General features: G+C 43.0%; 2 protein-coding genes across 8 annotated transcripts in view; both read left to right on the top strand.

The window, feature by feature from the left end:
* Positions 1-1,740: 1,740 nt before the first annotated feature.
* On the top strand, positions 1,741-7,016 carry MYOZ1 (myozenin 1). Of its 2 annotated transcripts, none has more exons than XM_074232849.1 (6): positions 1,741-1,920; positions 2,960-3,054; positions 4,022-4,200; positions 5,390-5,633; positions 6,152-6,317; positions 6,508-7,016. In XM_074232849.1, exons 2-6 carry the CDS (start codon positions 2,982-2,984, stop codon positions 6,737-6,739), a joined length of 894 nt encoding a protein of 297 aa, XP_074088950.1. In that variant the 5' UTR covers positions 1,741-1,920; positions 2,960-2,981; the 3' UTR covers positions 6,740-7,016. The 2 variants fall into 2 exon arrangements, with proteins under 2 accessions (XP_074088950.1, XP_074088949.1); XM_074232848.1 differs by having other exon boundaries at positions 2,957-3,054; positions 6,508-7,015.
* Positions 7,017-13,202: 6,186 nt separating this feature from the next.
* USP54 (ubiquitin specific peptidase 54) overlaps positions 13,203-25,664 on the top strand; it is a 130,226-nt gene continuing 117,764 nt past the window's right edge. For 3 of the 6 annotated variants that reach the window (XR_012477792.1, XM_074232846.1, XM_074232840.1), the window contains exon 1: positions 13,203-13,294. The gene's annotated coding sequence lies outside the window, so the exon portion shown is untranslated. Of the gene's footprint in view, positions 13,295-13,622; positions 13,748-19,917; positions 20,099-25,664 lie in introns of those variants that run through there. The other 3 variants (XM_074232847.1, XM_074232841.1, XM_074232844.1) reach the window with 3 other exon arrangements.

The following is a 25,664-nucleotide window of genomic DNA, read 5'->3' as shown; positions in this document are numbered from 1 at the left end:
TAATCAATCACAGAAAGCAGTATTTACTGGATTGTTTTTTACTTCGTTTCAGGGTAGGTGGGCAGGAATGGGGCAGAAGGTAACAAACACATAATAGGGACCTAGATTTGGGTGGCACCCCAAAAGTTCAGACTTCAGGGTAGTGGAAGATATTCTGGGATTTAGGGAGTCATTCACTAAAGTAACTAGAGCTCCACAAGGAAAAGGTCAGAGACATGGACAAGGACAAAAAGAGTGTTGAAAGACAGAACCCAGAAGCAAATGTAAATGCATTGGAAAGTTCTGGAGCAGGTATAGACAATACAGTTTGAAGTGCAGGATTTGAGGCTAATACAAAATGGAATTCTTTCAAAGGGGTTCTTAAAATCAGATCATTACCTGGATCAGTGTGGGGTGGAAATAATGGCAGTAACAATAATATATACTTCTAATATAAGAATGAGAAGTCTTGATGGGATTACTGGGGAGTGTGAGGCCTTGATGCATCACATGGGCTCAGGAATTCCAAGTTGCAGTGGGTCTAAAAAGGCTACACTAAATCTGAAACCAGTATGGTGTGCTCTTCTGGGATAGGAGGTATGAGCCCACCCAGGTCAGAAACTGAAATAAAAGTTTCCAGCCTGATCAGCATTGGTTGGCTATGGCACTTCCAGTCTGGGTGAGATAAGGAGATCCAGTGGGGGAAAAATGGAATCAAAGTCAGGTAAAAGAACCTGAAAGTTGGGGAGATGCCAAGAGAGATGGCAGGACTGGAGACCCTGAAGGTATCTCTCTCTCTCTCTCTCTCTCTCTCTCACTCTCTCTCTCTCTCTCTCTCTCTCTCTCTCTCTTTTAGTTTTTTGCAAGGCAAATGGGGTTGAGTGGCTTGCCCAAGGCCACACAGCTAGGTAATCATTAAGTGACTGAGATCAGATTTGGACTCAGGTACTCCTGACTCCAGGACCAGTGCTCTAACCACTGTACCACCTACCTGCCCCCTGAAGGTATTTGTTGGGCTTTGTCATCCAAAACTTTTGAGCTCCTGCAGGTCACTCCCAAAAGCAAATCTTGGTTTACAAGAGCTGGGGGGTCTCTTAAGAGGCCAACTGCTCTCTCTTAGAAAAGCCACTGGGAAACTGGAGTAGAGATTAGACAGGAGAAAGGGAAAGAAGGTGCAGATTGTAAAAGAAGAGGATGGAACTGGACCCCATCATCCCTGGGGTATGTCTGAAGGTCCTTCAGAGTTTCTCTGAGAGAAGGGGATCGACTAAAAGGTGAGGTTGTTCCTCTGTTCCTCCCCCAGGATAGCTTTCTGAGTTTTCAGAACATCCCAGATTTCAGTACCAGTGAAATCATCTTTCTTTTCCTCACTGATATTTCTAAGTTCTTTCTGAACATCTCACCCTTCTCCTCCACTTCCCCCCAGTTACCCTCATGGATCCCCTTTTGACTTCTATATCTTCATCTCCAAAACAAGACCCCCCCATATCTCTTCACTTCTCCCTTCCCATTCACTTCACCCCTAGAAGCTTCTTTATCCAAGGACCTTTTTAGGTCTTTGTCTCCAGAAATTAGGGGAGAGGAAGACAAATAAACAGGCCTCAGATCAGTCTTGAATATAGCTCAGGCAACCCAGTTGGTTGAGTCCAAGAGTCCTCTGTGCTTGGAGGGCGGGGTCTTAGACCCAGGGTCTCAGTATTCCCCAGTGCCATCTGAGCTGCTCTCACTCATCATCTCTATTAATAACCCCACCACCACCACCCCCACACCAGCCCAGCTCAGGTTCTCAGGTCAGAGCTGCTCAGCTCTCCACAGCAACTGGACCCCTGGGGGAGACTAAGCATACCCGCTCCTGCCACAAACTCCCAACCTGTTCAGCCTGAGGGTCTGAAGCTCCCAGTGGGACTGGTCCTGTGTCTGTATCTGCAGCTGTGACCCTTGGTGAGTGCCACCCCACCCTCTTCACCCAGCTGTCCTGTGGAGGGGGGACGTGGGTGGAGAATGTATGAAGGAAGGGTCATCAGAAAGACTGGAAGAAGAGCCAGAGAGTTTAGGGAGGAGGGAATGAAGGATGCAAGTTGGACAGCTTTGGGGAGGGGGGCTCTAAGTTGAGTTAGAGATGGGGGAAGGGCACTGGAAGAAGGGGAAGTCTGGAGCTGAGGGGGAATGGGGAACTAGGAAAGGGGGTTCAAGAAGTTGAGGAGGGGTTCAGCAAGGCCTTCACTTTAACCTGACTAGGGGACTAGTTCTTGCAAAATAGAAAAGCTGCATCTGGGCTGGAGTTTGGGGGGGGGGGTGGAATGGATCAAGTAGAAGTAGAAAGATTGTGCTGAGTTGCCATTTCTGTCTGGGAGGGACTGACTGGGGCTGGTGCCCAGAGAAGAGCTGGGGGCAGATGCTTCTTCCAATTTATCTCTACCTCTGCTCCCAGATCCAATTACAGTGACTTCTGCTCTGAGCTGTTCTCTTCGTCCAGCTTCCTGCTCCTTTGAGATTATTGAACTATTGAGAGGGAAAAATCAGATGGTCTCCCATGAGGAGAGACCCTAATGCTAGGCTAAGGGGAGTGGGAGAGTTGGGAGAAGGGGGTATAATTATGTCTCTTAAGGCCAAAGTGCAACTGGACAGAGAAAATGGACACTTATTTCCATGAGAAATATTTTGGCATAAAATCCTTTGCCTTGGCAGAATGGGCCTCTGATTCCAGTCCTCTAAGATTCTTTCTTGCCTCTTTTGTGTGACCTATCCCTAGCTCTAGTCCTAACTCAGAATTTGGAATCACACCAAGACAATGCATTCTGTCAAATGTCATGTCTTTTTTATATTTTCCTAGGCTAGCCAGAGTTACCCTTGGAACTCTGGATGAGTTAGCTGGGCCATGAGGGTAGAAACAAGGAGTGGAGCACCTACATATTAAGAAGAGAGACTTAAAAGGTTATCCTCTTACTCTTTTCTGTTCCTCCTCTAACCTCACCAGCAGGCTGACCTGAAGATCCACTATAATGCCACTTTCAGGGACTCCAGCCCCAAATAAGAGGCGGAAACCCAGCAAACTCATCATGGAGCTCACTGGAGGTAGGCCAGAGATGCCTTCTTTTTTTTTTCTTTTTTGCAAGGCATTGGGGTTAAGTGACTTGCCCAAGGCTACACGGTTAGGTAATTATTAAGTATCTGAGATCAGATTTGAACTCCTGATTCCATGGCTGATGCTCTATCTACTGTGCCACCTAGCTGCCCTCTAAAAGACTTTTTTTCCCACAAAAACAGTAACCCCTCCTCTCCCTCCCCCTCCCCCCAACAGATACACAGACAGGCACGCATTCAGTGAGCAGTATCATAAGTCTATGTGTCCTAGGGTTCAGGGCAGGAATTTTCTTAGGAGGGGGAGCCTCTGGTGTGGGTGGTCTACCCTTTAAGGATGGCTACTCTCCATCCCTTCTGCTTTGTTCTAACAAAAACTCCCTAAGATATTATGTCTCTAGGAAGTAAATCATTTTGAGTCTTTGGGAATCACTCATAGTTGGTCTGTCTGGGTGGGTCCCCTGCTATTATTATTCATGATTGGCAAGGGATGCTATAAGTGTCCAGGGAACATATAATCAGAGCAATTAGATGGAATGAAGGACATTTCCCTTTCTTGAAGTGGCCACATCCAGGAAGATTTATTCCAAAATTCATTCTTCCCCTAGCCACCACTCTATTCTATATTATCTTCTGAAGTCCATCCTTCCCCTACCTCCATATTCCCCCTTTGCTCCTCTAGCTTTTTCATGTCCCTGCCTGTTTTATGTTCCTATCCCAGTTCCTATCCCTAGCTTGGAACCTCGAGTTAAATAACTCATTCCTAACATGGGAAAGATTCTGCCCAGATATCCAATATTTCCCACTTACCTAAATGCTCTAAGATTCGGGACTGGGGTCTAGGTTATTTGCCTTTCTCTTGTTGAAATGAATTGAAAGCATACAGGACTAGTTGCTACCCACAAAACAAATCCTACACTTGCTTCATTTCCCTTCCCCTCCTGTCCCTCTTCTCCCCAAGGTGGGCAAGACAGTTCAGGTTTGAACCTGGGCAAGAAGATAAGTGTCCCAAGGGATGTGATGCTGGAGGAACTGTCATTGCTCACTAATCGTGGTTCCAAGATGTTTAAGCTCCGGCAGCTGCGGGTTGAGAAATTCATCTATGAAAACAATCCTGATGTCTTTACTGACAGCTCGATGGTGAGCTCTTTACTCTCCAAATCACTGAAGCCCAAATAGATCCTAATGTCTCCTCTGGCAGTTCTATGGTGAACCTAAATCCTAAATCCCTTTAGCCTTAAGTCCAAAATCTTTTCTTATGGTTCTGTGAGGAGCCAAAGGTCCTATCTCATCCAGGAAGGGAAATAATCCTTGGTAGTGCTGGGGAGGACAAGGAAAGAAGACACTGCTATCTTGTTACTGCCCATTACCCTGAACAATCCCAGATTTGGAAGTGTTGGAGAAGCTCTCCTTTTAGATTCCCTTCCTCCAGGCTCATATTCTATGCCCAAGAAATTGGAAAGGTGTCTTTTAGCAAAGAAGTCACCTTCTGTAATTTTTCTGGTAGAATGGGAGCAGATGTCAGAGAGAGATAGAGATAGGGATAGAGCAGTCATCAGAACTGCCCCTCTATGACAAGGGGGCCTGGCAAAATGAAGTCACTTCTTCCAGCTTGGGATATTATTACACTGCAGTGGGGGGGGGGGAGGTTAGGGAGGGTGTGTGGAATGGGATGCAGTTTGTGGCTCTTGGGGAAGGTCCTGAGATCCTCCTGAAGGAGCTGGCTCGGGTTATTTTTAGGTCTTCCAACTGAGGCTTTTGGTCCTTTTGGTCACCCTCTCTTGAGTCTTGGCTGTGGTCTCACTGTCAAGGAGATCCTGTCTAGCAGCTACTGTCACAACTCAGGCTGACTCATCGTCCCTGAGGGGAAGACAGGCATCAGGGTGTCACTCTGCTGCTGTTAGACATAATTGAGGGGAGGAAGGGCCCTTTCCAGCCCCCTCCCTATGAAAACTTCAGTACTTTGTGGCATTCCTAGCCCACTGGGCCATTTTTATTTCTCTAATTATAGCTGAGTTGACAGGTGTCCAAGGTTTCTTTGTCTCAATGAGAGTCAGAGAAGAGAGGAAGATGGTATTGAGCTTACCTCACTGTAAAGCAGAGGTGCTGGGGAGGGATGCCTCTTGTCCCTTAGGACTTATCCTCCCTCATCCCTCATTCTTGCCCCCCCCCCCCCGCAAGTTCAGTCTAGGGTCTCTGTTATACATGTTAGGAAGGTGCTATTTCTGGAGATCAGAAGTCCTCTAAGTGACCAATATCTTCACTCATCTTCTTTCCCTTGCTCTCATTATCACTGTTTCACCACAATGTCCTCTTCCTTTCTTTCTAGGATCGATTCCAGAAGTTTCTCCCGACAGTAGGGGGACAACTGAGTACAGATGGTCAAGGATTCTCCTACGGAGGAGGAAGCGGGCAGGGCCAGATGGGGGGCAGAGGTTCTGGTGGACAATATGGCTCCAACCAACATCAGCATCACCAAGGCTCTGGGCCTGGGTCAGGGGGCAGAGGAGGCCCTGGGAGCCAAGCTGGTGGGGGAGGGGACAGCAAAGAAGGTGACGGTACTGCAGGGACAGGTAAGTGGTACAGTCCTCAAATCAAGCTCTTTAGACCACAAAACATAGCAATTCTCTTATCCCCCAGATAGGACTGAAAAGGCAATCACTTGACAAGTATTTATTAAGTCCTTGTTTGGTAACATGGCACTGTCAAGTGCTAGTGTTATGATACAATTAATGAAACAAGCCCTCCTGGCAAAGGAGTATGGACTCAGGTATTTGGGTTAATCTGGGTGCCTGTGAAGGTGTGGACCTACTGCCTATGGACAAAGATTTTTGGGGAGTCTTGTCCAGAATCATCTTTCAGGCTTTCAGATTTAGTCACATAAACAAACTTCTCATTCTGTTTGTCTTGGACTCAACCACCCATTAGGATCCAAGAGCCTCCCATTGGGTCCCTAGGGTATTGACGGGTTTTGTTCCTTGGCTGTTAACTTCTTTAGGGAAGTTAATTTTATTAGTTTAAGTTTCCTGTTAAACTAATATGTTTGTTCTCCTTTCTCTTCATCCCCACCCCTGTACCTCTTGGCTCACAGGAGACCATGCAGGCGGAGAGGGGAAACATGTCACTGTGTTTAAAACCTATATCTCCCCTTGGGAACGAGCTATGGGTGTTGATCCCCAGCAGAAAGTGGAACTTGGCATTGACCTGTTGGCCTATGGAGCCAAACCTGACCTTCCTCACTACAAATCATTTAACAGGTGGGGAACTAGGGGCAAAGGAGTGGGGAAGGTGGGGAAAAGGGTAGAATTGATGCAGAACAAAGTGAATCCTCATGCTCTCAAAAGGATAGGGACTTAGCTTCTTAAAGCAACATTATCTGTTGAAAACTACTCTCCATACCCTGGGCTAAAGATTCTAGTTCTGAAGCATATGACTTCCTTTTTCCAGGACAGCAATGCCTTATGGTGGATATGAGAAAGCATCCAAACGTATGACTTTCCAGATGCCCAAGTTCGACTTGGGACCTTTGTTGAGTGAACCCTTGGTTCTCTATAACAACAGCCTCTCTAATCGGCCCTCTTTCAATCGCACTCCGGTTCCCTGGTTGAGCTCTGGGGAGCCTGTTGACTACAGTGTGGATGTTGGGATTCCCCTGGATGGAGAGACAGAGGAACTATGAGGAGCTCCCTTCCACCTTATTAAGCCTCAAGGTCCCCTTCCCTGATCCCAAATGATTTAGGGAGGAATTGCTATGCAGGGTGTCTCCAAGTCCATGTATTTGTGGGAATGAGAGAAGAACAGAAGGAAAGAGAGCTTTAGTCACAAATCCATGTTTCCCCTTGAAGCACTATTTCTCTAGACACAGGACTCCCTTGTCAACTGTTCTGTCACGGGTAATGCTTAATAAACATCTTCAAGTAAATTCTCTCTTCCTCTACTTTAAAGTAAGGGAAAAAGTTATTAGTTATACACAGAGATTAAAAACAAAATGTCTTGCACACAGTAGGGACTTTAAAAGCATTAGTTAACTTGACTACTTCATTGTGGCTGCACAACCAGGGTCTAGTTCTAGGTGACCTTACATAGACAACAAAACACATTCATAGTCACACACACAAAACATGGAACCCAGGTCAGCTGATGCTCTGTCTGTGTATTCTCTAATTTGATTTCTTTGGACCTTAGGATAAGAAGTTAGGTAGTTCTCAAACCACAAAGGGTGAGATTCTAGGTAAGACCAATGTGTGCATAATGCACTAGGATCCTCATTTGGTAGATCTGAATTGTTAGCTGAGAGTCACTTCTGCTTTCCCCTCAAACCTGTATCCTGAAACCTATGTCCCCAGCTTCAGTTTAATTGTTTTTCAATTGTGTCTGATTCTTCCCGACCCCATCCCATTTGGGGTTTTCTTAGCAAAGATGCTAGAACAGTTTGCTATTTCCTTCTCCATCTCATTTTACAGATGAGAAAACTGAGGTAAACAGGTCTAAGTAACTTGCCCTGGATCTCAGATTTGAACTCAGGTCTTCCTGATTTCAGCCACTGCACCACCTGGCTGCCTCTTATGTTAAGCTAGTAAAGCCTAAAATTGCACTAAGATGTGTGTGTGTGTGTGTGTGTGTGTGTGTGTGTGTGTGTGTGTGTGTGTGTGTGTGTGTGTGTGTGTGTGTATGTGTGTTATGAATCTCCCAAGGTGTTGAAGGGGGCTGCTTGATTCCATATTTATATTTTCTTTTTATCTATATTATGTTTTCTGTCCCTTCCTGGCTTCAATTTTTTTTTTGTTCAACCAGGGTCACTCACAAAATACCTATTGTGTGCCTACCTAAGGGCTAGGAATATAAAGACAAAAATAAAACAGTGCATGTCCTTGGGGAGCTTTCATTCTATTCCAGAGAAATAGAACACATAACAAAATTAAAAATGTACATAAAGTAATTTGAAGGGTTCCAAGAACAGCTGAGGGGGTCCAGAAAAGTCTCTTGTGCAAAGTAACATTTAAGTTAGGCTCTGCAGGGAGCTAAGGATTTTAAGGAGGAGTGGTGGGGGGAATAAGGGAGTACCTTTCATACATGGGCAGGGGCATGGAAATGGAAAACTGAATGTTGTATGTGGGAACAAGCATATGGATAAGTTTGACTGGACCATAAAGTTGGTCAGAGGAATAAAGTATCCTCAGTATGGCATGGAAGACTGGGGCCCGATTGTGAAGGGCTTTCAATGAAAACTGATGATCCTAAGGGCAGTAGGGATTCAGGGATCTTGGTGAACTATGAACTTTGGGAAGCTCCCTTTGATAGCTCAGTGGAGGGGAGACTAGAGAAGGAAAAGACCAATGGAAGATTATTGCAATAGTTTAGGTCAGAGGGGCTGAGGGCCTGCCTGTATATAGTTACATGTCAGGAGAGTGAGTTTCCACTGTGGCTCAGGTGCTTCTTAGCCTGACAGCCTATGACTAGAACCCTCTGCCACAAGTGAGATATCCATATTTCAGAAAAAATAACTGCAGATACAGTGTTGCCCTCAAGGACTTGCAGTCTGCCTTTCCAGTGTCACTGGACATTACTTTCCCTTCCACATCTTCCACGTTTCCTGATTTTACCCTGTTTGTCCATCCCACATACCTGAAATGCACCTTCTCCTTACTTGTACCTTATACCATCTCATTTGTCCTTTAAATTGTCAAAGAAGCACCATTTCTACATCAAAGCTCTTTGTAACCAGTCCCCACAGATTGCTATGTCCTTCTTCCCAACTTATATTTACATAGTATTTTTTCCTTTGGGTTGTATAACTATGCCTATTTGTCTCTTCCATTAGAATGTGAGTTCCTTGTGAGGAGGGATTATTTCACTTCTTGTACTTGTATCTTCAGTGTCTAGCCCCAAGTCTATTACACATTATATGTTGTTCAGTTGAGTTCAACTCTTCAAGACCTGTGGACTATACTGTTTTTTTTTCCTTTTTGCAAGGCAATGGTGTTACATGATTTGCCCAAGGTCACACAGCTAAATAATTAAGTGTCTGAGGCTTGATTTGAACTTAGGACCTCGTCTTCAGGGCTGGTGCTCTATCCACTGTGCCACCTAGCTGCCCCTGGACCTTACTGTTCAGAGTTTTCTTGACAAAGATACTGAACGGTGGTTTGCCATTTCCTTCTCCAGTGGATTAAGGCAAATAGAGATTAAGAGACTTGCCCAAGGTCACACAGCTAGTAAATGTCTGAGTCTGGATTTGAAGTCAGATGAAAAATGATAACAAAATTTCCTGGATTTGAAGTCTGGTGAACAATGATAAAACTTCCTGACTCTGGGACTAGTGCTCTAACCACTGGAACTTCTAACTGCCCCTGCCTATTATATAGTAGGTTTTTAATAAATGTTTATTGATTGGTTAGGAAGAAAATAATAGTACACAAAAGAGAATAATAAGGGCTAAAGAATAAATTGTTATGAGAAATTCTAGAAGGCAAAGACCATTTTCAGCTGATGAGATCAGGAAAGTTTTCATGGAGAGGATGGAATTTACCTATAGGACAACAAAACCAGACCCACTAGGTGATCAGGAAATAAAGTGAGTCACTTATTCAAAGTTGAGAAAAAGCAATGCTGCGTTACTCAGACAGAGGTTCCTGGGAAGGGGGGGGGGGGAAGAGGATTCTTATAGGGTAAAGTTGTGGGAAACATTAGGAGGATATGTAATCTGGATACACTAAAAAACCCAATAAACAAAAGGAGTGTTGGAGAAGCATCATTGTAATTATTTCTGTTCAAGAAAATGGGTAATTAGAAACTACTGGAGTAGGGGAGGGAGTTAGTCTTCTAGGGATCAATTAGAAACTGCTGATCAGAGCAGAACTTCCCAGGACTTCATCTGAGTTGAAGGGTGGTGTTTAGATACAGCTAGTTAGAACAGGATAGGGATTAAAAAAATAAATAAAAATAAAAAACCCTCAAGAACAAGCTGGGGGGGGGTCCAGACATTCCTAAGGGTGGACATTATTCAAATGCAAACTTAAACTAATCTCAACCTTATTTTGCCATCTGACACAAATCATTCCTGTTGATGGCTATGTCTCAGATTAATTTCTACTTAGGGCTTGAAGAAGAGTAGCCAAATATGGGAAGAAGTGGAGTCAATTTTTATTCTTTTTTTCTGAGGAAGCTTCCTGAGGGGAATGGCTTTGAAGAGAAGGGAATGTTTACTCAATTTTAGTGCAAGTAGAAACTTCAAGTCCATCCTATAATAGACAGAGACTCCCCCTGTACCATATACTTGACAAATAGTCATCCGGTCTTATTTGGAGGTCTCCAAGCCATCTGGAACCACCCATTCCACTTGAGAATGGCTCTAATTTACCCTAAATCTTCAATTTCCACTCCTTGCTCCTTGATCTATTCCTGAATTGCCTTTTCCACCCCCAAATCCTCCACTGAGGTACTGTAGTAAAGTGGAAGGAGTACCAGATTTGGAGTCAAGATGTTCCACAATTCAGTTCTGCAAAATACTTCATCTCTCTGGTGCTGTTTCCTCCTCTGTAAAATGAGAGGGTTGGACCACTAAGTGTTGCTTGAACATGTTCCCTTGCCTTTATGTTTTTGCACAGGTTGTCCCCTAGACTCAGCCATATCTAGAATGCCTTTCCTTCCTTCTCAACTCTGCCTGTAATCCCTGGCTCCCTTCAAGGTTAAGCTCAGATGGCACCTCCTCTAATAAAGTTTTCCGGATCCCTGCTCCTGAACCCCTTCCAACGTTGTTGGTGCTCTTTCTCCAACAAACTCTCCTGATATACATTTTATGAGAGAGTAAGCAGAGATTTTTTTTTTTGTCCTTTTATCCTCAATGCTCAGGACACATTTTCTACATAACATTCAGTCATCTATGCTGAATTGAATTGAAACCAAATTGGACTACTTGCTGCCCCTGAAACAGATCCTCTCCTCCTCCTTCCCCTCCTTCCCTTTGCTATCGTGTTCCCTGAGCTTGGAAAGCCATCTCCATCTGTTGAATTCCTACAAGTCATTTAAAGCCAAATTCAAATGTCATTCTTTCTTTAAATCTGTTCTCATTTCTGCCAAGACGGCAGAGCAAAGTCTTGACCAAAGCCCAACTTTTCTTTGACACTTCAAAACAACAAACGTAACTAATAAAATGAGATTTTTAATTGATATTTTATTTGTCCAATGACATTATGAAAGTTTTTCAGCATTCATCCACTTGCGTATTTATAAGTGACACATTTTTTTTCTACCTTTCTCCTTTCCCACCCTCCTCCTCTCAGTGACTAATAGTTTGGTAAAAGTTGTGCATGTAGATTTGTGATTAACATGTAAAATGAGATATTTAAGAAGAGGGGAAAGGAGAGAAACCCTCCCAGGAAAATTAAGAGGGAAGATAGGAGTAAACAAAAAAGGGGGTCTCAAGGAGTGAAACTGTCAAGAAAACTAAAAGGGAAGATAGTAGTGAGCAAAAAAGGGGTCTCAAGGAGTGAAACTGTCAAGAAAACTAAAAGGGAAGATAGGAGTGAGCAAAAAAGGGGTCTCAAGGAGTGAAACTGTCAAGAAAACTAAAAGAGGAGACAGGAGTGAGCAAAAAAGGGGTCTCAAGGAGTGGAAACTGTCAAGAAAACTAAAAGGGAAGATAGTAGTGAGCAAAAAAGGGATCTCAAGGAGTGAAACTGTCAAGAAAACTAAAAGAGGAGATAGGAGTGAGCAAAAAAGGGGGTCTCAAGGAGTGAAACTGTCAAGAAAACTAAAAGAGGAGATAGGAGTGAGCAAAAAAGGGGGTCTCAAGGAGTGAAACCCTCCCAGGAAAACTAAAAGGGAAGATAGTAGTGAGCAAAAAAGGGGTCTCAAGGAGTGAAACTGTCAAGAAAACTAAAAGAGGAGATAGTAGTGAGCAAAAAAGGGGTCTCAAGGAGTGAAACCCTCCCAGGAAAACTAAAAGGGAAGATAGAAGTAAGCAAAAAAGGGGTCTCAAGGAGTGAAACTGTCAAGAAAACTAAAAGGGAAGATAGGAGTGAGCAAAAAAGGGGGTCTCAAGGAGTGAAACTGTCAAGAAAACTAAAAGAGGAGACAGGAGTGAGCAAAAAAGGGGTCTCAAGGAGTGAAACCCTCCCAGGAAAACTAAAAGGGAAGATAGAAGTAAGCAAAAAAGGGGTCTCAAGGAGTGAAACCCTCCCAGGAAAACTAAAAGGGAAGATAGGAGTGAGCAAAAAAGCGGGGGTCAAGACAAGAACTCCAATGGGAAGAGAGCAAGCCCGAACCAGGTGCGAGGCGCCCGCTCCCCCACACGCCCCGAGTCTGCGGAGCGCCTGCCAGGGACAGTCTGTGGGGTCCCTGGGCCGCCCCCAGGCTGGCTGCTCTCATTCCCTCCGACGCGGGAGGCCCGGCTCTGCAGCGCACGAGGACCGCGGCAGCGGGGCGCAGCCCTTTCCGCCGAGTCCGCGCTCCGTGGCAGAGCAGGTGGCAGACAAGCGCGGCGGAGCGGAGGGGCTTCGAGGGCTGGGCGGCGCTTTCCTCCGGCCCGCTCCCTGCCCCCTCCTCCTCGCGGGCGGCGAGTCCCACGAGAAAGGAAGCTCCCTGAGGGCGGGCTGCGGCCGCGGCTGCCCCGCCCCCACGGGCAGAGCTCCACGGGGCCAGCGCCGGAACAAAGCTCCTATTGGCTGCGGGGCGCTTGATAAACGCTTTAATCTCATCCGGGCGCTCTCCGGTTGGCTCAGGCCAATCAGCCAATGAAACGCGCGGGGGAAGAGGCGACCTGTGGGCGGGGCATCAGCAAAGCCCGCCTCCATCAGCAGGGACCAAGCCGAGAAAGGGGTCCAGGCCCGAGGACGCACCGCCCCGGTCGTGCCGGGCGTCTTCTAAGCCCACTTTGGACGCTGGCGCCACGGCGCCCCGCCTTCTCCGATCTCCTCCAATCCTGGCAGAATCCAGCGCCCCCTCCGGCCTTGGCACCGCCCCCCGCCCCCCTCCGTGACCAATCCCGAGATCACCTCCTCAGGGACAGACCCGCCCCTCGGCCGCCATCTTACCCTTCATACTCTCGCGAGATAGTTTTATGTTCTTCCCCCCCCCTTCCTTTTTGGCCGGGTCCTTTTTCATTGGCTAGCGTCACGGAACGCCGCTCTCGAGTCGCCTCGCGGGCCACGGGACAAAGTCTCGCGAGACGCGGTTGCCTTGGCTCCCTGTAGCTATAGCAGCCGCGGCTGGAGAGGATGCGGCGGCGGGAGTGGTGAGTGCGACACCTGGGGGCGGGGCCGTGGGTAAAGGGGTGTGGGGAGGCCAGGGTGAGGCCCTGGTGGGGTTGGGGCGTCGGAGGGTCATCGAGGCCCACAAGAGCCCCCGGGCCGGGGTACCCAAGCGAGGGCTTTGGGGGGCGCGGGGGGCGGGGGGAAGAGGAGGGGGCGTGGCCAGTCTGCGCGCCCGCTCCGAGCGCCGCGGCGGGGGCCTGGGGAGGGGTCGGAGCCCCGCGGTGGGGGAGGGGCCGGAGGGCAGGTGCAGGACGGGGTGGGTGTAGCCGGGCCCGGGCCGGGGGGCAGCCGAGCTCGCGCGGCCATGACCCCCTCCCCCTCCTCGCCGCAGCCAGCGTCACCCATGAGCGCCCCAGGGCTCCCTTTTAAACACCTCCTCACTCGGAGCCCGCCGACCCCGGGAGCGGGTGCTCCGGACTGTCCTGCGGTTACAGGTGAGGAGATGAGGCGGGAGGCCAGGCCGCTGGCCCAGGTCAGAAAGCTGCCTGCTGCCGGAGGCTGGACTTGAACTCACGCCTCGGCTGTCTCCCGAGGGGCGGGACGGGGGAGCGAGGCGCGGCCGGAGCTTAGAGCCCCTGAAGCACAGCTGGGTGCCCCTGGGGGGCCGGTACCCAGGGAGAGAGACTCCCAGGGCAGGAGTGAGGCACGCGATGCCGGATGTTGCGCTCAGAAGGCAGGAACTGTTGTTGCCTTAATTTACAGCCAGGGCTTATCACAATTCCCGGCTCTATGTAGTAGTAGTAGTAGTACTAGTAGCAGTAGTAGTACTAGTAGTAGTAGTAGTGTAATAGTAGTAGTAGTAGTAGTACTAGTAGTTGCAGTAGTAGTACTAGTAGTAGTACTACTAGTAGTAGTAGCATAATAGTAGTAGTAGTAGTACTAGTAGTAGCAGTAGTAGTACTAGTAGTAGTACTAGTAGTAGTAGTACTATAATAGTAGTAGTAGTAGAAGTCTTAACAAATGCTTGCTGAGTCGGGGATCGATTCAAGTCCCTAGGACTTGGATGTCCCAGATCTAGCTCTACCTTTGGTGAAGAAAGCCTCAGGACTTCCCAGCTTTGGTGGTGTGAATGGAACCGAGGACTAAGTATTTTTTTCCCAAAAAGCCTTGAATGTCCTGGGACATGAAAAGGAGATTGCTTATATTCCTTCCTGAAGATTAATTTGGTACCCAGTATACAGAGTATTTGGGTCTTGGAGTCAGGAAGAGACCCAAGTTCAAATTTGGTGACTCAGGGTAAGTCACTTAACCCTGTTTGCCTCGGTTTTCTCATTTGTAATGGGAGTTGGAGAAGGATTTGGTAAACCACTCCAGAATCTTTGCCAAGAAAATCCCAAATGAAGAACCAAACATGACTGATCAACAAAGCGCAACATACTCAAGGATTGTGATGTCAAAAGAAAACTGGAAATGAATTCTTTTACTAATATGTTTGGGTTAATGGAAAGTTGTGTATGCTAAAAAAAAATTCTTCCCATACTCTATAGAATTATAGTATATTTATGAAATTATACAGATAGTGTGAAATCTGTTCAGGTGATATGCCTGAAAGTACAGTACTTTCAGGAAGAAAACACAATAAATAATAAGAAAAGTGTTTCTGTTCTTAAAATAGTCGTTAAAATGATTTGCTGTTACTTGATTATCAAGTCTGACATGCCAGAAGTGTACATTTGAATTTTAACAATGAAGTCTTAGGTGGGATGAAATGGATTCATTTTTATCTAGGAGTCATAAAAAGTTGTTACTATTTCTAGAGCAGGAAATGAAAGGAGTCTGCCAGAAGTTACGCTAATATTAACCTATGAATGGTGGTTTCATTGAATCATGGGGAATATCGTGGAGTAGCTTACTAGATTTGGAGTTAGAGAGCCTGACTCAGGAAATTATTTAATGCCTGTGTGATAGGGAGTTAGTTAATTCATCTTTAAAAGGCTGGGTTTGGATAAGATTTATAGCAAAGTGGCTTACAACTCTAAATTTCATTACCTTCATTGTCTTTGTATCTCCAGGACCCAGGGAGGCAGGTCATATATACTGGATATAGAATTGCCTTCAAAGTTGGGAAGGCCTGGCTTTAAGTCTCTCCTTTCATACTGACTGACTGGGTGACCCCACTTCATCTCTTTGTACAATGGGCAGCTCTTTAGGGGACTGTAAGGCAAAGGCCTACTTTGGCAGAGGGAGTTTGTTCACCAGGGAGCTTCTTACAATACTGTCAATCTTCTATCCCCAGGACTTAGCAGTGAGGACTTAATAAATGCTTGTGAATTGATTGCTCACTGACTCTAGAAATAGAATTATTCTCCTTGAGGCAAGTTTGTATTACTTTGCTGATTAAGCAACATCTTTTTATCAATATAAACAAAGTTGTGGTACCACACATGTAGAATTTTTGAATTTTACTTTACAATATTTAGATGTTCATTATTTCTATTTCTATATTGTCTTCATGGCTTCAACAGACAGAAGCAAAAAGTTTTTCCCTCTTTTGGTTTGTTATTTTATTATTTTGTTCAGGAGACAGACAAGTTTATTAATTAGGTCAGCAGTTCAAATTCTTCTTTAGTCAACCTTGGTGTTTTTGGACATTAGATCTTGCTTATTTTTTACCATTACTAATTTTTTATACCAGTGCCCCAGATCTACCAGACTAAGGATAAGGACTGTATTTTATTTAACTTTGTCTCATTTTCCATCTCTGAAGGTACTATATTATATGTAGTAGACATTTAGTACTTAATGGTTGAAAGTTGATGCTTTCATTTGAAGCAAGGTAAAGGTTTTTGAACCAAAGATTTCTTTCCAAAACACACACAAAACAAACTAAAATTCAATTAAATTTTTTTAATTAACAAAAATTTTTTTCTCTCTTCCCTCACCTCCCCATTGAAGAAAGAAAAGAAAGATAGACATTCTTGACTATGTCCAAAAAACATGTTTTATCCTGCACTCTAAATCAACTAACTTTCTCAAGAGTGGGGCAGCATATTTTATCATTTTTCTTCTGGAATCCTAGTGGATGAGCATGATTCTTAAGTCTTTCAAAACTATTTTTCTTTACAATTCTGTTGTATAAATTGTTCTTCTGATTCTGCTTATTTAACACTGCATCAGCTCTTGCAAGTCTTGCCATGTTTCTTTGAAATTTTCCCTTTCAGCACAAAAGTATTTAATTACAGTTATATATTTGTTTAGCTATTTTCCCTATTCCTTAGTTTTCAATTCTTTGCTACTATGAGAAGAGCTATTATAAAAATGTTTGTAGATCTGGGTCCTTTTTCTCTTTTATCTCATTGGGGCAAATGATGTGCATAGTTTAATAACTTTTTGGGCATAGTTCATTTGATTTCCAGAATGGCTGGACCAATTTACAGTTTCACTAATAGTGCATTGATGTACTTGTTTTCCTTCAGTTCCTCCATTTTTGTGGATCAAGTGTATTAATCTGATGGATTTGAAATAGAACTTGTCACTTTAGTTTACATTATTATTGGTTTGGATATGATCATTAAATTATATTTAATAATTACATCATTATCAGCTTTTGATAGCTTGGATTTTTTTTCCTTAGAAAACAACCTGTTCATTTTCTTTGACCATTTATCAGTGCATGAATGACTCTGATCCAAAAATTTCCACTTTGGTCCTGTTAATCCTATGAAACACATTGTGTTAATTTAATCAACAAGTATTTATGAAGCATCCACCATATGTCTGGCCCTGTGGTAGGCATGCGATAAGATTTTTTCCCCTGAAGGAACGTCATTTACAATCGATGGAAAGGCAAAACTAACAAGTTTGAAATAATCACAGCCGACTTACATAGACCATTATCTCATTTGATCTTCATAATAATCGATTCCACAAACATTTGTGAAGTACCTATATGCAAGACACTGTGCTGACCTTTGTTTTGCTCAAGGCCTTTCCTGATGCAAAGATGAAAATAAAGTATAGACCCTGTCTGCTTTCATCAAAGTTTGGAGGAGACTATGGGACCATAGGGTTAGGAATTGGAGGGACCTCAGGGGTTATCTAGTTCACACCTTCCCTTATCTTCCACCCTGTTTTACCAACAAGAATGCTGGGGTCTTTGTGACCTTGGGCAAGTACCTTAACCCTCTTTGTCTCAGTGTCCACATCTGTAAAATGAGAAGGAAATGGCAAATCACTTCAATATCTCTGTCAAGAAAAACCCAAATGGGGACATCTTAGGTGGCACAGTGGGTAGAGCACTGGCTCAGGAGTCAGGAGGACCTGAGTTCAAATGTGATCTCAGACACACTTAATTTCCTAGCTGTGTGACCTTGGGCAAGTCACTTAACCAACCCCATTGCCTAGTCAAAAAAACCAAACAAACCAAAAAATGAAAAGGAAACCCAAATGGGACCACGGAGAGTGGAACACAACTGAAAGGACTGAACAAATTTATGTAAAGACTTTTTTTTTGGTCATCCTTGAGGTTTTTTAATGTCCTTATGTAAATTCCAAAGGGTGACCTGTGTTTTCCATCACTTAAGATCATATGATTATAGATCAGAAAGGGCCTTAGGATCATCCTAACCTTTGACTTTACTGTTGAAGAAACTTAGGGACATTAAAGGACTTGCCCAAGACCACCCAGTGTCCTAAGGGAGTAGGTGATTGAGCCAGGTCTTCTGAGTCCATATAGACTGTTCCTTTTACTTCAGTGGATCACATAACTGCATGATTTTTCCTATTTCCTATTTCCTTCATATATTGGATGGTATCCAACTTAATTGATAGAACAGTCTATTGGGCTGTCCTGTTTAGGACACATCTATTAAGCATCTTCCTTGGGCACTACCAGATTGGACCTTTACCACCTCCAGCATTTACTCTTTAAAAATATTTTGATAGCAGTTTCACTATTTGTTTCCTTTTGTAGTATTATATCAGGTTTCCTTTATAATATTAAAGCCCATTTTGTGTATTTAAGAATGTTTATCTTGTGAAGATACAAAACAAGGTTTTGTACATATACACAAAACAAGGTTAAAGACTCCTAATATTAAATAGCTCTCCAGGTGTTCTTATTTGTGTATGAACCCCTACTTCAGTTAGGCTCTGAAATGCTACAGAGCATTCTTAATGAGATTTCCCCCCCCAAAAGGGATGAGTCTGGCAATCCACACAGGAAAAGCTGAATGAATGAAGAAAACATTTTGCAGCTCTTTGCCCTCAAAGCCCATCTTTTTAATATTAGTGTTCTGGCAATCCTGTATATCTGAAAATTATGACATTTAGAGAAGTCAAAATAGAAAGTGACCCAAAAGGAGATGTAGAGTATTATTAAATATGATGAATAGAAGGTCTCAGGTATAATGGATGGGATCCCCTTCAGAGGATTTGTGAGAAGACATAAACAAGAACCACACAGGATGAGAAGTTATACATGTGCTGAGATCTGTGCTGGTAGAGGGAGAGTCCCCAATGATGAGGTTTTTTCTGCTGGATCAAAGCCTTGTTGTCAGTGAACTTTCAGGTTAATAGAAAGGACAAGTACATAAATAATTGCATGGGAGAGTGAAATAAATGAAAAGGAGTTTGATTAAGAAGAAATTTTCATCTAGGAGCTTGATTTGGAGGAGATAGCATCCAAGTTGGCCTTTAAAGGATGGAGGTGGAGATGGAGTGAAGTGGAATCCATTTTATATTAGGAGGACAGTGTGATGAGAAAAGGCACAGAAGACAAAAACAGAGATAAGGGAGTCAGAGGGGATGAAGAACAGCCTGCTTTTCAAGTCTTGGAAGACTTCCCCACACCTGGAAAGTTTTCCTTTCTCACTTTTGTCTTGTTCAAGGCCTTTCCAGATCTTCACTCCTCCCTATTAATTTTTGTTAACTTCTCTGAGTTCTTGTCATTTCCCCTTAGAATATGAACTGTTTGAAACCTGGTTGTGTTCCATTTTCATCTTTGCATCCTTCACTCTCAAACAAGGTTGTGATAAGTCTCATGTGAGATCATCTTTATAAAGCACTTAAGCATCACCTAGTACATCTCTCTCTCATCTCCAATACCTGGAGCAAGGCCTGACTGAGAAGAGGAGATGAATTGGTGTTTGGCAATTTGAATTGGATGGAATTGGAACATAGAGTACAAAGTATGGGAATGAAATGAGGTAAAGCTAAACAGATACACTGGAGCCTGGTTATGAAGGGCCTTGGTTTTCAGGAGCAGAAGCTGAGCCTTGATTCACTAGGCAGTTATTGATCCTTTTTTTCCCTACTGGATTACTGATAGATAGCTGGTGAAATTTTTTATAAAGATTACCCAAGCAGTAATGTGGAAGATGAATTGCAACAGGTTTAGGCTAATTGTAAGAAGGCTAACTAAAAGACCTTGACATTAATATACATGAGGTAAGTGCAGTACTTTTTGTGGGAGCAGAGAACCAAAGAAGAAGAGAGTGGTTGAATAAATGAGTATATGGAATGGAAAATTGTGTATTAGGAAATGATTAATATGAGGAATTCAGAGGAACCTAGGAAGAGGTGCATGAAGTGAAGTGTTGCAGAGTGAATAGAAGAGCAATATATATATATATATATATATATATATATATATATATATATATATAGTGAATAAAAATTTAGATGTAAATAAGATCACACAAAGATAGCTGAAAAACTTGAGGAGCAAGTTATGAGACATACCTTTTCTCCTAGGTAGAAAGACAAGGGACAAAGACAGGTGTTTACATGCATGGGGAAAAGAATGATGCCTTGGCTTCTGGTGAGGATCAGATAAAATCACACAGGTAAAATGCTTTGCCAAACCTTATAGTAATACTAGTTAGAAAATCCTATCACCACATGGATTATTTTGGCTTCTCTGTCTTTGATGCAAGGAAAGATTCAGTTCTGGGGAGCATTCTTTGGAAATGGCAGTAGTACCACAAAAGGCATTAATAAAATTCATTTAAAAAATAGGCCATGGGACAAGGAAAGAGGCTAGACAATTAGAATTTGTTGCAAAGGGAATGGAGAGGAGGGGCTCCTGAATAGCTGTTGCAAAAGAAAAAAACATTAGAACTTGGCAACTGGTGGGATGGGTGTGGAAGGAAGAATCCAAGGTTATTGCCAGGTTATAAGTCTACCATGAATTAGAGGAGGAGCAGGTTCAAAGAACATAGATTGGATTTTTTTCCTAAGGAGATTAATAATCTCAGAAAGGCGTTTCAGTAGAAAAGTAAGGAAGGAAACCACAATATAAGAGTTTGATTGGGTGATGAGGAAACAGGCCAGTCACCTACTAAGGAGAAAATAGGGATTGAGGGACAGGGCTAATTGTGATAGAGTAGAAAGGGAGCTGGATCTAGAGTCAGGGACACCTATGTGTGACTTCTATAGCCGACCTTTAATATTTGTGATCCAATTCTTCAATTGGTCTTAACTTGTCTGAAAAATTAAGGAACAAGGATGAGTTAGACTCTTAACTGTTAGAAGAAATCTGTCCATCTTTATTTTCCATTTCTTGAAGAGCTCCAAATGAAAATAAGTTTAACTATACAGCAGGCATTATAGAGAATACAGAAAAGGGGTGGGTAGGATTGTGTGTGTTTTTTACTTTCAGCTTTTTATTTTCTAGTTTTTGCAAGGCAATGGGGTTAAGTGGTTTGCTCAAGGCCACACAGCTAGGTCATTATTAAGTGTCTGAGACTGCATCTGAACTCAGGTACTCCTGACTCAAAGGCCAGTGCCCTATCGACTGTGCCCCCTAGCCGCCCCCTACTTTCAACATTTTTGCAGTTGCAAATAAAGGTATTCTAGCATAGAGGTTAGAGACAATAAATGGACTGAGACCCTAGGGTAATGACCTACTCAATAAAGTCCCTGCTCAATACAGTAACCATTTTTTTTTTTCAGTGAAATATGAGACAAGGTTCTCAGCTGAGAGAGTGGGGTGATAGGGAATCATAGTGGGTTTGAGGAAGGATGAAAAGGTTTGAAAGAGCTGCTGTGGAAAGTGAATCAGGCAGATGTAAAAGGATTGCCTTTCCATTGCAAGAGCTATTGAATAGTATCATCATCTGGCAGTGGACTCAGTAAGCACAATTAATTTTGTGATTTTCTGCTACTTCATTCAACAATTCAAAGACAGAAGATGATAGAATAAGGGGACAAGAAAAGAGTAGAACATGGTGTAGAGTTGAAATGATTCATATGGGGTCAGTATGGGAAAGTGGTAAATGCAGACAGTGCAGGGATAATATAGTCTAGCAAAGAACAGACAGGTTTTTTTTTTTGTTTTTGTTTTTTCAAGGCAAATGGGGTTAAATGGCTTGCCCAAGGCCACACAGCTAGGTAATTATTAAGTGTCTGAGACTGGATTTGAACCCAGGTACTCCTGACTCCAGGGCTGGTGCTTTATCCACTAGCTGCCCCAAGAACAGACAGGTTTTAGGGTTAAGGGAAGTAAGATAGAAGGAAAGATGGCAAGATAAAAGATTGGTATTAGAAAAAAAGAATAGGGAAGTGGAACACTTGTGGCTTTGGCAAGATCAAAGATATGAGGGGTATGTGACTATAGTGGACTATGGGAAGTTGGAGTATCAGTAGCTTTGAAGTCCTCTAGTGTGAGGGGAGGGCTTAGGGAGAAGAGAGAGATTATGAGCCAGACACTGAATTCTTTGTGAAAGTAAGGTTCTAGGAGTCAGCAGATAACAGTTGCTAGAGTCTTGACTGAGTGATAAACTTGGATTGAATGAACCTCAGAGGAGTAGGTTGCAGAGTGATGGCAGAATGGTGTGAGTTTGGAAGTAGCAATGGGGAACAAGGACTCTTCAGACCCCCCAAACATTCTATACATGAGACACATGTCTGAGCAAGAGTGCATCCAGGGCTGGAAAGGGTGAACAGGGAAGCTCTGTCATCAGGAAGCAGTCAGATCTCAATTAGTGCACGAAGATAGGAGTGAGGAAGGAAAACATTCCAAACGAAAGTAAGTTTATTAACTATAGAGCAGACATTGCAGAGAATACAGAAAAGGGGTGGGTCGGATTTTAGAGGGCTTGGGATGAGGGGGGATGGTAAGAGAGCAGGCAATGAGGGATTGAGAATGAGGTTTGTATAATGATAGGGGAGTGTGGTGTTCAAAGTCACTGGTATAGGGAGAGTATGATTGGGGTGGTAGTATGCTGACCTTTGAGGAATAAGTTTGGACTGACTATTGTCTTCAGGAGGCCAAGCAGCCAAGGAGGACCAGTCCAGTGGTAGAGCCAAAAGTGGAGACCTAGTGGCATGGCTGAGTTTCAGGAAGAAACTAACTAGTTAATGAACTGGTTTCCAGGTTGAATTAGCAGAGGATCAAGCAACCTATGTGTAGGTAGAGTAGACTGAAAGGGGAGAAATGGTGTAGAAGTATTTTTGTAACTGTTCTCTCTTAAATTTTTTCCCACCAGTCTGACCAAATTGTTCTCAGTCTCTTGCTCAGCCTTCATCTGTGCCAAGCCAAGGGTAGGTGTCCCTGAAGTCTCTATCCTGGGAATTCTTTTCTTTTTCTTTTCTTTCTCTACTCTCATTTGATAAACTCATCAACTCCCATGGGTTCAATGGGAAAGGGAAAATCATCTCTTTGGATGATTCTCAAACTTATAATTCTAGTCCTAGTCTGTCTTCTAAGTGCTAGTCCTGCATCTCCATCTGCCGTCCTGTAGGTCTATCAGACCTAATATGTTCAAAACAGAGTTTATTAACTTTTTCCCTAAAAACTGTCCTCTTTTCTGAACATCACAGCTTTCTAGTCATCAGGGTTTGCTGTCTTAAAATCATCCTTGACAGGGGCGGCTAGGTGGTGCAGTGGATAGAACTGGCCCTGGAGTCAGGAAGACCTGAGTTCAAATCCTACCTCAGACACTTAATAATTACCTAGCTGTGTGGCCTTGGGCAAACCACTTAACCCCATTGCCTTGAAAAAAAATCCTAAAAAAAGAAAACAGAATCATCCTTGACTTCTTGCTAGCCTCACATAACCACCACCCTAGTTAAAACCCTTATCACTTCTCAATGGACTATTGCAGTAACTTTTTCATCAGTTTCTCAGCATAATCTCTCCAATCCATCTTCCACACAAGGGTCATAGTGATTTTTCTGTAGATTTAAGTTACCCATATCCCCCTAGTACCCAATAAACTCCAAGGGTTCATTGTTACATCTAGGATAAAATTTTAAAAATGGCATTTTAGGCTCTTCTTAAACTGTCCCTCTCTCTCTCTGTCTCTCTCTCTCTGTCTCTCTCTGTCTCTCTCTCTCTCTGTCTCTCTCTCTCTGTCTTTCTCTGTCTCTCTCTCTCTCTCTCTCTCTCTCTCTCTTTCTCTCTGGTTTTTGCAAAGCATTGAGTTTAAGTGACTTGCCCAAGATCACACAGCCAGGGCAGTATTAAGTGTCTGAAGCCAGATTTGAACTCAGGTTCTTCCTCAACTTTCAAGTCTTACTCTTTACTTCCCTTTATGCATCTGACTAGCCAGACATTTTGGCCTCACTTGCTGTTCCTTACCCTTCATGCTCCTTTACCCAAATCTGTGTTTTTGCATTGGCTGATGCCATGTCTGCCATTGTCTGCCTCCTCACCTCTGCCTCTTGATATCATGGCTTCTTGCTTTGCCAATCCCCAACCTCTTGAACTTTTCCTTTATACTCTAGGTATGTTGTATGTAGATATTTTTTATGTGCTATCTGCAGGGGATGAATTTTGCTTTTCTTTTATTCTCAGTGCTCAGCAGAGTCTGACCCAGAACAATAGCATAATAAATACTTGTTGATTATTGATTTCTATCAGACCTAGCTACTTTCTGCAACTTCATCCTCTTGAGTGTCTTTGCCATTTCCTTATATGGGTAGCCAAAGTGGGAGATTTCAAATACAGTCGTTCCACTGCCATTAATAATAAGAATAAAGTATGCTACCAGGCTTGCCTCTAGTCGATATCTTTTTGTTCTTCCAGTTTTGTTTATAAATATTCTTGGGATGATGTGACCTATTTTGGGTCTAACACCATTTTTCCTTCAGGTTTGTTTTCTCCTGTGTTTTATTTTAGTTGTAAGATAATACTATTCCCAATCTTGCATGATTTTTTTCTCTGATATTTTTTTTTAACAACGAATTGTACTATAGTACAAATCAGTGTTGTCTTGACCGTTAGTATTTCCATTTGTCAGGGAGATGAAGTATTTGCTGGCTAAAGTCATTTCTAGGCTTTTTTTGGTATCTCTTTGGGATTGTTATATGTCAGTTAAACTCTTGAAATGGTGACAAAATCAATATCTTTATTCATTTCCTCCTTTTTTAGTCTTCTAAATTGTGTTGATTTAGATGCAAAATTAGTAGTCTGTTTACTTTATTTAATCTTCTTGAAGAAAATATTCATGATAATCAAGTATGAAGTTCCTGAGTAATCACTTAGCCCTGTGACTTTTATTTCTTCTTTTTTTTTTTTTTTGCAAGGTAATGGGGTTAAGTGGCTTGCCCAAGGCCACACAGTTAGGTAATTATTAAGTGTCTGAGGTCAGATTTGAACTCAGGTACTCCTGACTCCAGGGCTGGTGCTCTATCTACTGCGCCTCCTAGCTGCCCCTGGTATTATCATTTTTATTGCTTTTTGAGCAGTTTCAGATTGCTCTCCATAATGGTTGAATTAGTTCACAACTCCATTAGCAATGCATTAATGTTCCAATTTTCCCACATCCTCTCCAATATTGATCATTTCCCTTTTTTATCATCTTAGCCAATCTGATAGGTGTGAGATGGTACCTCATAGTTGTTTTAATGCATTTCTGTAAACTAATGATTTGGAGCATTTTTTTTCATATCACTATAAATAATTTTAATTTATTAATCTGAAAACTGTCTATTCATATTCTTTGATCATTTATCAATTGGGGATTGATTTGTAATCTTATAAATTTGATTCAGTCCTCTATATATTTTTGATTGATTTATATTATGTATCAGAAATACCAGCTGTAAAAATTGTTTTCCTTCTAACCTTGACTGTATTGGTTTTATTACTGCAAACCCTTTTTAATTTAATATAGTCAGAATCATCCATTTTGCAGTTTACAATGTTCTGTACTTCTTGTTTGGTCATGAATTTCTTCCCTTTCCATGGATCTGACAGATATGGTATCGTCCTTTATGTTGGCATAATCTTTGAGAATTCCGGGTCACCTCTATGTCCTGATGAGGTATCAGAGTAGAACTTTTGAGAGTGCTAGACTTAAAAAAAATGAGTCTAAACCAAAAGTTCTCAAAAGTGTGATCCAGGGATCCTTGGGCATCCTCTGGATCCTAAAGGTTATCCTCAAAGTCAAAACTATTTTTGTAAGA

The sequence above is a fragment of the Macrotis lagotis genome, chromosome 4 (assembly GCF_037893015.1).
Source record: "Macrotis lagotis isolate mMagLag1 chromosome 4, bilby.v1.9.chrom.fasta, whole genome shotgun sequence".
Lineage (NCBI taxonomy): Eukaryota > Metazoa > Chordata > Mammalia > Peramelemorphia > Peramelidae > Macrotis > Macrotis lagotis.
The sequence above is the reverse complement of the archived record's forward strand: the minus strand, read 5'-3'. Positions and strand labels throughout refer to the sequence as shown.

What these genes read in the sequence shown, in the direction of transcription:
- MYOZ1 (XM_074232849.1), top strand. Translation starts at nt 2,982, where the DNA reads ATGCCACTTTCAGGGACTCCAGCCCCAAATAAGAGGCGGAAACCCAGC. An exon ending in CATCATGGAGCTCACTGGAG is followed by an intron (nt 3,055 to 4,021) that starts GTAGGCCAGAGA and finishes CTTCTCCCCAAG; the next exon opens with GTGGGCAAGACAGTTCAGGT. An exon ending in TGACGGTACTGCAGGGACAG is followed by an intron (nt 5,634 to 6,151) that starts GTAAGTGGTACA and finishes CTTGGCTCACAG; the next exon opens with GAGACCATGCAGGCGGAGAG.